The sequence below is a fragment of the Triticum urartu genome, chromosome 2A, assembly GCF_056163025.1.
Source record: "Triticum urartu cultivar PI428250 chromosome 2A, HENAU_Tu73, whole genome shotgun sequence".
Classification (NCBI taxonomy): domain Eukaryota; kingdom Viridiplantae; phylum Streptophyta; class Magnoliopsida; order Poales; family Poaceae; genus Triticum; species Triticum urartu.
The window spans coordinates 414,412,526-414,424,726 of NC_141874.1; the positions used below are offsets into that span (position 1 = coordinate 414,412,526).

The window sequence follows — 12,201 nt, forward strand, 5'->3', positions numbered from 1 at the left end:
TTCCCAAATGGGGGATCAAAAGAAGAGGCTCTGATCAAAGACAATTAAGTAGAATAGACATAGATCGACAATCAATCAAGGTTTGATTTGCCGAACACCAGCTCATGTCCGGGGTGACATCTGAGCCGAAAGGAAGAGTTCTAATTAGGACTGATGATTGCGAGTATTCACAAACAAATCGAATCAAATGCTCGAAATTATGATGACAAAGGATGCTAATGAGTATTGCTAGACATATGGAAGTAACCATAATGCAAGCAGATAAGTATTAGCAGCGCAATAGTTGGAGAGGATTATTGAAAGATCGGATAGTACTTCAAAGTATCTTGTGAATCACTTGATCAACTAGGAATGAACAAATCCTCGAAAAGTGTGAGGAATTATTCATAGGGGTATTTATGCGGCAAAGAACTGTAGGGTGGTAAGCATAAAAGATTCTCGGAACATCAGAGTATTTCAGGACATCTTGTAATAAGAAGAGCAACTGGTGATGAAGGTATGAACGACAATGTAGGTAGTTACCCATAAGGATTTATCGATGGTAGGGATCGCAACGGCGAAGGGAACATGGGTCTCGGGAAAACATCGGAGAGTACCTTCGGAATCTTCTGATGACGCAGGCCATCATCTGGAATGAAGGGGCTCTTCGGGAGGAAGTAATTACGAGAACCTAGAGTTAGAGTTAGCAAAATCATTTAACCCGAATAGAAGAGAGATCAGATTCCCAGAGTATAGACGAGGAGTAAAAGATCCTAATACCACCCAATGGCGACCTGGGCCCATGGGCCACACAGCCATGTTAGTAAATTTTTTGCAATGTCTAGACTCCACTTCGGCCAAGGAGTTTGGAAGGGGGACTCCTACAGGCAGTCGGCTCTGATACCAACTTGTGACGCCCCCGATTTGACCGTACACTAATCATACACCGAAATGTGTGCGATCAAGATCAAGGACTCACGGGTAGATATCACAACACAACTGTAGACACAAATTAAAATAATACAAGCTTTATATTACAAGCCAGGAGCCTCGAGGGCTCGAATACATAAGCTCGAATACACAAGAGTCAACGGAAGCAACAATATCTGAGTACAGACATAAGTTAAACAAGTTTTCCTTAAGAAGGCTAGCACAAAAACAACATCGATCGAAAAGGCAAGGTCTCCTGCCTGGGAGCCTCCGAACTACTAGTCGTCGGTTGTCTTCACGTAGTAGTAGGCACCCTTGGGATAGTAGTAGTCATCAGAGGTGTCGTCTGGCTCCTGGGATCCATCATCTGGTCGCAACAATCGGGTACGGGAGAAAAAGAGGTAGCAAAGCAACCGTGAGTACTCATCCAAAGTACTCGCAAGACTTACATCAAAACTAAACTAAGTATGCATCTGTATCAAAGGAATGGGTTGTATTTGTGGACTAAATTGCAGAATGCCAGAAGAGAAGGGGAAAGCCTAGCCTATCGAAGACTAGCATCTTCAAGCATATAGAAGAGTACAGATCAACATAATGTAAAGTAGTGGTAGTGTTATCAACCTCGGCCAGAGATCCTTTCTCGACTCCCTGTGAGAAAGCAATCCCAGAGCCATACTATCCATTTCTCATATCCATGTCTCATCTCAAGTATCCAATTCTAGTTGTATCGATCGGGATACAACTCCAAGTGTCCGCTACCGTAGGACAGGCTATCGATAGATGTTTTCTTCCCTGCAGAAGTGCACCAACTTACCCACCACGCTCGATTAACTCCGGCCGGACACACTTTCTTGAGTCATGCCCGGCCTCGGCCAAACAATACACCACAACCCGACCTAGGCTTAATAGAGAGGTCAACACACCGGACTAAGCCTATGGCCCAGGGGTCATGGGCCATCTCCCCGGGAACTCCTACACGTTGCGTGGGCGGCCGGTGAGCAGACCTAGCTACCTCCTTCAACAAGGAAGGAGCTTACGCAGTCCAACCCGGTGCGCGCCGCTCAATCGCTGATGTCTATTAAGCTTCGGCTGATGCATATGACGCAGAACGCCCATACAATGCCCACGTGATGGTTAGTGCTATCAGGCTAGAGGCCCCTCGGATCAAATATCCAAACCGTACTGGATTAGGAGCATGCGGTAACGAGCAGAGACTCACGATCGATGTGACCCTGTTGCCCCGTCTTGAGTACTTGCGGCAAGGGCTAAGAATGCCCGACCACGCCTCGTAAGTATCTCACGGACACCTTCCATGTCAACCCGACTCCACATCACTCGCTATTAAGCTCACGCGGGTACCCCTCAGGGCCGACCTGTCTTTAGTAACATGGCTCAGTGTAAAGTCATAGTAACCATAGTAACTATGTGTCTAATACCAAAGAGAAAACCCGAGGAATCACCCCCGTTTAATTCCACTCGATGTGTGTCATCAAGGTGAACGTAAGAGGATCCACCCTTGAGGTTCAGGTTTGATGGGTTGCACGACAGAGCCGTAATGGAAGTGGTTAAGGAGGAAATCACCCTCAATGACCTCGACCGTATAGCTACACTACGGAGATCTCATCAGGAGTGATGTAAAAGGTTCCACCCTTGGCACACGATGGTAACTCTGCAGAGTCATACAACTAGGGGGGGTGATGTGCGGTGTCGAGGCCTGGACGTCGATCACGTTGATCGAGTCATCGAACATAAAACAAGGCAACTGGGACAAGGTGGGGGTCACTGATGGATCTCTAACCAACCTATACTAAGCAGTTTAGGATAAGCAGGTAAGGTATGAAAGCAGGTAACAAAAACAGGCTATGCATTAGAGTAGGATCATACATAAAACAGTAGCAGTTCTAATGCAAGCATGAAAGGGAAAGAAATGGGCGATATCAGAATGCTCAAGGGGGGTTTGCTTGCCTGGAAGCTCTATAGACAGATACAGACCCTCGGCAGTGAAGTAGTCGATCACTGGATCACAGCGGTCTCGGGGTCTACCGGAAAAGAAGTAACGAAGGGAGAACACAATAAATAACAGAGCAACCGAAAGCATCACAAAGCAAGACATGGCAATATGCAGTGCTAGGCATGACCCAACGCAGTGCTACACATTGCAGACGACGCAGGGAAAATAACCGGGTATATTTTCCCGGGTCTAAGCATTTATCGGACAGATGGTCCGGAGGGGACGATTCCAAGTTCATCATGCTAGAGGCATGTGACAGATGAACGGATTGCATATTTGGGTTTGTTGGACTTTTCTGAGCAATTTTCATATATAAAATAGTTTCATTCGAGGTACGAATTAATTTTTACTGTTTTTTTAAGTTTTAATTGATTTCTGGAATTCCTGAAATTAATATTAATCCCGAAATTACTTGAATACATGCTCAGTGCACAGAGGAATTCCTACCCAGAGTGTATGACAAGTGAGACCGGTCAAAGTCAACATAGTCAAAGTTGATTGGGTTAAATAGTGAGGAGTGTTAGGGGCCCACATGCCAGGATTTTAACAATTTCCAAATGGATTTACTTAAACTAATTAGAGGGGTCCCACATGTCATTTGCTATAGATTAAATTAGCACTAATTTAGTCCGAAACTTAGGCCCTAGCTAATTGGGCTCACAAGCCGGCCACTGTGTGGCTGTGCATCACGCACAAGCACAAATAGGCTTACGGCCATGGCTAGCAAAAGGCAGCGGCATCAGGTAAATATAATAGCAGCAACTAAGCAATGACCAGTAACAAGAGCAGCAGAAGCAAGTAGCGGCAGCAGAAGCAAGTACCAGCAGCGACGGCAGCCGCAAGTACAGCAGGCAGAGCAGCGCATTAGCGCCGAGCAGGGGCGCGGCAACACGCGAAGCAGCAACGGAGCAAGGTAGAAGGAAAACACAGCAGCAGTCTAGAGTAGCAGCGGGCAGTAGCATCAACAGCAGCAATAGTGCAAGAGCAGCAGCAACGGAGTGAGGCCATGGCGCGCAGGTGCGCATGACAGGAGCAGTGGCGGGACGCGGCGCGGTCAGGGGCGCGCACGCTGTAGGGCACGGCCAAGCACGGGCAACGGGAGGCCGGGGTGCAAGCTAGGCACGGTGAGCGCGGGCTATCCGGCCGCAGCCACGACAATCTTTGGCCATGGCGGACGGAGCTCATGGGGCAGCGCTAGGGCGGCGAATAAGCAACATGGAGAAGGGGGGGTTTTAGGATAGGAGCTCACCGCGGTTCCAGGGGCGAGCTCGAGGAGGCCTGGGGTGCAGTGATGGTGACGAATCTGTCGATGGTGTCGCGGTGCCCGAAGGTTGTAGATGATGTCGATCCTTGTGCTGTGGTGGTCTCCTGCTCGATCTGGTACCCAGAACGGACGAAGACAACCACGTCAGACCTCCTGGATGTGCTCCCGTGCACCAGAGACGTCGACGGCCGTGGGATCGATGGCGACGCGCTCAGAGACCGCACTCGGGTGAACGAGACAGAGGAGGAGAGGGTGATAGCGGCGCGAGGGAAAGGAAGTGGGGGTGCTAGGGTTCCGGGGTCGAGGGGTGTGCTCTTAACCATCAGGGAGGACCGTGCGATGGTCGGCGCGTGGCCAATCCCCACCATGGACGATGCTCAGGCGACCAGCTCGCCTTCTGTGAACAGGATGATGAGGGAGGGGAAGTTGGGCCTCAGGCGCTGTGCACTTGTGGCCCAAGTGCACAGTGGCCTTTTTGTTTTCTTTTCTAAATTTATATATTTATTTCACCACTGTTTTCTATTTAAACGCTACAGTTAATGAACTTAGGTAATCTTGAAATCTGGCACATAATTCAAGGACAACATCGTGGTGTTGCATAAAAAGTTTTAGAGCCAATGGAATTGTTCAAACATTTTTAGCAATTGAATAGGTCAATTAATATGTTGTTATACCACTTTATATTTTCCTAGGAATTAAGTGGTGAGTCAAATGATGTTGGTTTCTACATGATAATTAGCAAGTGAATATTTTAACCCAACGAACATTTTTGTCTGCATGTTTGACAATTTGAATTTGGACTTTAAGTTGAATTTGAATTCGACTGATGCCTTGGATCATATGAGGATTAGCAACAGTAAGAGTGATACCTGGCATCATTTGCATGAGAATACTATAATTTAATTACCCGGGCGTCACACATGGAGGCACAATATATAACACACAACTAACAAGCCCTACACTCCAACTGTATCCATCCTTCAACACATAACAAAGAAACCTTGGGAAATCATGTACCTCAACCTTCGAAAAGCATCCGTTATACGAGTTATGGTAATACTCCCAAACTCCCGCCCCAGTATTGAGTGGCGTCGAGGTTATCTCATTAACAACTTCATAAAAGAGATTTTCGATGTCGGCGAACTTAGGTATTCCATAACTGCAACGATAAAATTGTGACGACAACACCTCGGAGCTCAACTCCCCGGGAAACTGCCACAACCCCTAAATGTCATGAGGCACCAAGAACAATGTTCTCGTCACAAGAATATCGGAACTATTCCAAGAAACCCGCGTGATCCTAAAAAAATTCGTGAAATTTCAGGAGAGGAAAGTCAAAACATCTACGTCAGGAGACCTTACCAGAGCGACGAAGGGACTGAGGAGTAAAAAGAATCCTACTTTCCGATATATATAATCCTAAGACTCAAAACATTTTGTTCTAGACTCAACAACGTCAGCGATTCGATCAAGCAGGGGGCTCCTAAGTCGGGGATGGCTCTGATTACCAACTTGTAACGCCCACGATGCGGTTGTATCTCCCACGTGTCGAGGCACGACTTAGAGGCATAACTGCATGGTGGTTTTGTCGCAAGAGGGGTAATGTTCACAAAATCCCATGTACTGAATAAGAAAGGGAAAAAGATTTGGCTTACAATCGCCACTTCACACAAATAACTAGTTAAACATACATCATCCAGAGTACAATCAAGGTCTGACTACGGAACCAAAATAGAAGAAGACAACCCCAAATGCTAAATCCCGATCGTCCCAACTGGGCTCCACTACTGATCATCAGGAAACGAAACATAGTAACGACCAAGGTCCTCGTTGAACTCCCACTTGAGTTCGGTAGCATCACCTGCACTGGTATCATCGGCACCTGCAACTATTTTGGAAGTATCCTTGAGTCACGAGGACTCAGCAATCTCACACCCGCGAGATCAAGACTATTTAAGCTTATGGGTAGGATAAGGTAATGAGGTGGAGTTGCAGCAAGCGCTAAGAAAATATGGTGGCTAACATACGCAGATAAGAGTAATATGAGAAGCTACGCAACGGTCGTGAAGCTAGAAGTGATCAAGAAGTGATCCTGAAACTACTTACGCACAAACATAACTCAAACCGTGTTCACTTCCTAGACTCCGCCGAAAAGAGACCATCACGGCTACACACGCGGTTGATTCATTTTAATTACATCAAGTGTTAAGTTCTCTACAACCGGATATTAATAAATTCCCATCTGCCACATAACCGTGGGCACGGCTCTCGAAAGATTATACCCTACAGGGGTGTCCCAACTTAGCCCATCACAAGCTCTCACGATCAACGAAGTATATTGCTTCTCCCAGAAAGACCCGATCAGTCTCGGAATCCCGGTTACAAGACATTTCGACAATGGTAAAACAAGATCAGCAAAGCCACCCGAATGTGCCGACAAATCCTGATAGGAGCTGCACATATCTCGTTCTCAAGGCACACCGGATGACGAATCCGTACAACTAAAACCAGCCCTCAAGTTCTCCCGAGGTGGCGCTGCAAAGGGCTCTTGTTTGGACCAACACTCAGAGGAGCACTGGCCCGGGGGGGTTCAAATAAAGATGACCCTCGGGTCTGCAGAACCCAAGAGAAAAGGCTTAGGTAGGCAAATGTAAAACCAAGGTTGATCCTTGTTGGAGGAGTTTTATTCAAAGCGAACTGTCAAGGGGGTCCCATAACCCCAACCGCGTAAGGAACGCAAAATCAAGGAACATAACACCGGTATGACGCAAACTTGGGCGGCAAGAGTGGAACAAAACACCAAGCAAAAGGCCGACCCTTCCACCCTTTACCAAGTATATATATGCATTAATTAAGATAAGAGATATTGTGATATCCCAACATAAACATGTTCCAACATGGAGCAATCTTCAACTTCACCTGCAAGTAACAACGCCATAAGAGGGGCTGAGCAAAAGCGGTTCCTTAGCCAAACAACGGTTTCTAGGAAGGTGGGTTAGAGGCTTGACATGGCAATATGGGAGGCATGATATAACAAGTGGTAGGTAGCGCGACATAGTGTTAGAGCGAACAACAAGCAAGCAAAGATAGAAGTGATATCGAGGGTGTGGTCATCTTGCCTGCAAAGTTCTTTGAGTTGTCGAAAGCTTGATCCTCGTTAGCGTACTCAACATGTTCCTCATTCACGTACTCGTCTCCTGGCTCTACCCAAAGCAAGAACACAAGCAATGGAACAACAATCAATCACTGTGCAATGCACAAGCAACATGATGCAATACATGGCATGATATGTAAGATATGATATGCAATGCATATGCGTGCTCCGGAAGGGAAAGAATGATCAATACATCAACTTGTCATAACAAGTATGCCGCTGGAAAGATGAGGTGATTTCGGTTGAAATTGATACAAGGATCACCGAAAATGGGTGCACGGTTTGCAAATGACAAGTAAAACAAGTATGATGCAAATCTGCGATTAACAGCATGATAGAACTTAGAATGCAACAAGAAACTAAGCTACTGCACCCCCAACATAGCAACAAAGCACATGATAGTAAAGTACACATGAAGTTCTACAAAACATGAACACTAAGCTACAGCTAGAACACACTAGAACCTGTTCAAACAAGCATGGCAAAAGTGCAAAAGATATCAGCTTCACAGACGTAGTGAAAATACTAACATGTCAAGAACAACATTAGGAAGGAAAGTTTAGAGCAAGCAAACAACATGCTACAGGAACATATCATGGCAATTAAAGGAATGACATGATTCTACTAAAGGCATAGAACAAAAGTCCCTTACTGAACATGTGCCAAAAAGGCACAGAAGATATGATGGCACCCATGTAAACATAGCAAGTTTTATTAACAGTTTTAGACTTAGTGAAAAACAGAGCATGGCAAAACAGATTAAGATAGCAACTTGGCATGCTTGTTCCACTCATCACAGGGCACTAAAAGACATGGAATAAATACTAGCATGTAGTAGGCATGAAAATGAAGCTAACCATGTGCCAAACACCTTCATAGCATGATTGAAATAAATCACACAAAAATGACAAAACAACATCATGATGTAAAATGCCATGTTCATGAACTTGCTCAAATGCAGAAACTAATGCCACCACTGGATTGGTGGGATTTTTCTACGCCAAAAAACATATATAATATGTTGGGGTTGCTGTAGAAAAATCCCCACAAAAGCTATAAGTCAAAAACTGCCTAAAATGGAAACATAGTCATATCCCAAATCTGGCATATACCGAATCTGGAATAAAACAGAAATGGGGCAAAAGCTATGTGTACCCGGGCGGTACCCGGCGGTTAGGCTGACCGCTGGGCCCCTGGGCCACGCGTCTAGGTGAGAGGGTGTGTGTGCGTGAGAGCATGACAGGTGGGGCTTGGTCCCTGACTCGCTGACCAGTGGGTCCAGCTTGGGGCCCACATGGTGGGTGACGCAAGCGCATACGAGCAGGGGAAAAATAGTGGAGGGGTCGATGGCGACAGAGCGCGGTGGAGGCCTCACCGGAGTTGCTCTGGTGGCCTAGCGGAGTGGCGGAAGGGTGCGGTGGAATCGCCAGGGGATCCTGCACACGCGCATGACAAGAACATCGCCGTACGATGACGAGAGCGACACCGGCGACGAGGTGATAGAGACGGCGATGGCGGAGACGCAAACGGAGCGGCGAACACCTATGCGAGCTGCTGAGGGCACGGATCGGCCCTACTCTAAGCGGCGAACACGACGGACACACGCAGACGAGCAGCGGGGACGGAGCACTCACAGGAGACGAGGTCCGATGGCGGCGGCTCAGGCGGACGGCACGGGGATAGCTAGAGCATGCAATAGAGGGGGAGAAAGGTGCAGGTCTTCTCAGGAGCTTACCACGAGCACGTGGGTGTGCTCGGTTGGACGAGGGGAGGTCGGAGGCGAGCATGACAACGATCGAACACCTACGGGCACCGCGGGGAAGAAGAGGAAGGAGTCAACGGCGTCTTGGGGTCCTGCGGCGAAGTAGCGGACGTCGAGGACGTAGATGACGTCGGGGAATCAGACGGACACGATCGCCGGGGTGGAGGTGGCCAAAGAGCTCACCGACGACGAGGTCGTGCACCCGGACGCGCTCAGGCACGACGGAGTCCGGCGGATCTGGTGGTCTAAACACCCGGCGGCGGCGGGGGAAGGAAGAGGGGAACCCTAGGAAGCGTTTGGGCAAGGAAAGGGGGTAAGTAGGGGGCTAGGGTGAATGGGGTGAACTCGCGTGCGCTCAGCCGCGGCCATGTGCGTGCCCGCGAGGGGGGACCGAGGAGGAAGAAGGTGGGTGAGGGGTGTAGCCAAGGTCGCTGGCGAGTGGGGCCGGCTTGGCCACGTGGACGCGCGATAGCGGGGGCGAGCAGGTGCATGGGTGAGAAAAGGAGAGAGGGTCGCTGCACTCGGGCTGGACCTGGGCTGCGGCTGCGGTTGGCGCCAACTGGGCCGGCCTGGGAGGCCGAGGCCGAGGTGGCGTTGCTGCTGCTGCTTTGCCTTTTTCCATGTTCTTCAGACAGAAAACAAAAAGGAAAGCACAGAGGGATTGGGAAAGTGTTTGAGAGATATAACAATATCCTCAGGATCCTGAAATTGTGTAGTAATTAATAAAATTGATTTGGTAATTTTTAAAGGTAGAAAAATATTCCAAGTTTGAATTAGGTTCAAACTTGAAGCATTTTTTATCCCAACCAAACCAAGTCCAATTTGGGTGAAACTTGGCAGAGAGGTGAGTGGCATGATGCTTGAATTGTGAGGAAGAGATGGGCATTTAAGGAGGAGTGAAAATGGCACTTGCCAAAAGAAGAAAGAGAAGGAGGGGAGGGGTGATGCAAGGGGGAAATATGATGATGCCTTGACTCACCACATAACATGTCACAATGCAATATGCTACACATGAAGATGCACATGATGATATGAGATGAGATGCATGACATGAAGAAAATGCAAAACGAAATACAAAAACCCAACCACAAAGGAAAAATATCATAACTTAAAGCCGAAAATGGCAAGAGTCGGAGTTACAAATATGGCAAGTTACATCCGGGGTGTTACACTCAATGTTTGCGGCCGAGTGACGGTGGCAGGGTGTTTGAAATTCATTCCCGTTTCTTGCATGGGACCTATGCATGCAACCAAGGACACATATTTGATTTTTCATCCAGTTTATATGCACTGGAGAATGTGCATGTAGTTCAAATATGAATTATGCACATAAAATACCTGGAAAACCCAGTTAATGTATAAAAATGTCCAAACGAACCCCGAAAATTCCAAAATTGAACACAACACTCCTGATGTTCTATGTTGACACTCGAAATATTTTGAAAGCAATAAGAGGCAATGAATATCGTTTCGTCCCCGAAGGTGGCACATTCCCTACCGAAACCATCATGCTTGTTGTGAGAAGCTCTGGTTTGCGAGAAGCTTATACCCAAACCTGCCCCAAATTGGATTTTTTTACCACGGCATGTTGATGCCGCTCCGTGATAGCATGCCAAGTTTCATGAATTTCAAACGAGTTTTGGATTTACTAGAATTTAAAAATCATGTATCTCAATGTTTGCGGCTGAGTGACGGTGGCAGGGTGTGTGACATTCATTCCCATTTCTTGCATGGGACCTAAGCATGCAACCAAGCACACATATTTGATTTTTCAACCGATTTATATGCACTGGAGCATGTGCATGTAGTTCAGATTAGAATTATGCACTTGAAATGCCTGCAAAACCAAGTTAATGTATAAAAACTTCCAAACGAACCCTGGATAATTCCATTTTTGACGACACACCTATAGTTGCATGTTCACTGCAGATAAAAGTTCAAGAAATTCAAACACCATCCATTATGGCTGTGACCCCATTACGTAATTCAAATCAAGACGATAAATCAAGTAGATTGCACACAATTTATTATCACCAACTGTGTGAGATGTAGCACAAAATATCTTGGAGCACCGGCGGTGTATAGTATGCCTATGGCTTACGCGAGAAGGTGCGTTGGCTACAGTCAAGCACACTAGCTCACTCCCAAAATATCATTTCACTGTTCATTCATCGTCGATGAAAGATGGATTTGTGGACCCACGTCATGAGGGAAACTTCGGCGGCCCACTCCGGCGAGAGCGCGACTGCAGCCACCAGGCGCGTGCTAATAAGCTCATGAGGGTGACCGCAGTCTGCCTCCAGGCGACCAAGGCAGCCCAAATGGCCGTTGTTGCTTCTCAGGCGGCGACAGTAGCATCTGCCTCAGGGATAGCAACCGGCGAGAGCAGCACAACAGCTGTCCGTTCTGCAGCAGCGGCCTTAGCCCTGATGGAGGCCACCCACTACCATGTCGAGGCTGTCCACGCCTAGCTCATGGCGGTCACCACGCAAATCAAACGAAGCTTCTTTGACAATAGTTGGCAACCCACGGCTGAAGAGTTGGCAATCACCGAGAGAGTTCGAGCAGCCGTCCATTCCTGCGCGGCATACCTTGCCACGATGGAGCCCGCCAGAGCCCAGATCGCGACTGCCCACACCTTGTTCGTGGTGGCCTATTCCAAAGATATGGTGGACGCAGATGGCGAGATGCTTGCCGAGTATGGTGCAATTGATGCCATGGAGCCCCTTCCCCAGGAGACCGTCGGGCGCGAGCTAGACATGGAGGCCGCGGCGGAGATCAACGAGCACCAGCCGTAGTAGTACTCTTTGTTTTGTTTAATTTAGAGCGCCTATCTTTAATTTGTTAGAGTAATGTCTAGGTCAGCTAGTTCTGTTTAATTGCTAAACTTGCTCGATTAAGAAGTTAGTCTCCTTTGTGTACCCAAATTATGCAATGACGTGGATGACCACTGTAACCAGGGAAATTCAAACAAATTTTTTTGACGTTTAAACTCGACACACACGGGTTAAGCTATCTAAATCGTTTGTGATGTTCACATATCGTACACAGTTCTGAATAAGGGACCGTGTCTGATGACACTTTACGTTCCAGTTTTTTTG

General features: G+C 47.5%; 1 protein-coding gene across 2 annotated transcripts; it reads right to left on the reverse strand.

The window, feature by feature from the left end:
* Window positions 1–991: 991 nt before the first annotated feature.
* Window positions 992–4,626, reverse strand: LOC125541608 (uncharacterized). Of its 2 annotated transcripts, XM_048704971.2 has the most exons (3): window positions 4,170–4,574; window positions 2,875–2,948; window positions 992–1,276 (listed from the first exon to the last, which is right to left on the reverse strand). In XM_048704971.2, exons 1-3 carry the CDS (start codon window positions 4,550–4,552, stop codon window positions 1,188–1,190), a joined length of 546 nt encoding a protein of 181 aa, XP_048560928.2. In that variant the 5' UTR covers window positions 4,553–4,574; the 3' UTR covers window positions 992–1,187. The 2 variants fall into 2 exon arrangements, 1 of the variants encoding a protein (XP_048560928.2); XR_015616586.1 differs by lacking the exon at window positions 2,875–2,948 and having other exon boundaries at window positions 4,170–4,626.
* Window positions 4,627–12,201: the final 7,575 nt, after the last annotated feature.

What these genes read in the sequence shown, in the direction of transcription:
- LOC125541608 (XM_048704971.2), bottom strand. Translation starts at nt 4,552, where the DNA reads ATGGTGGGGATTGGCCACGCGCCGACCATCGCACGGTCCTCCCTGATG. An exon ending in AGCTCGCCCCTGGAACCGCG is followed by an intron (nt 2,949 to 4,169) that starts GTGAGCTCCTAT and finishes CTTTTCCGGTAG; the next exon opens with ACCCCGAGACCGCTGTGATC. An exon ending in TCTGTCTATAGAGCTTCCAG is followed by an intron (nt 1,277 to 2,874) that starts GCAAGCAAACCC and finishes TGTTGCGACCAG; the next exon opens with ATGATGGATCCCAGGAGCCA.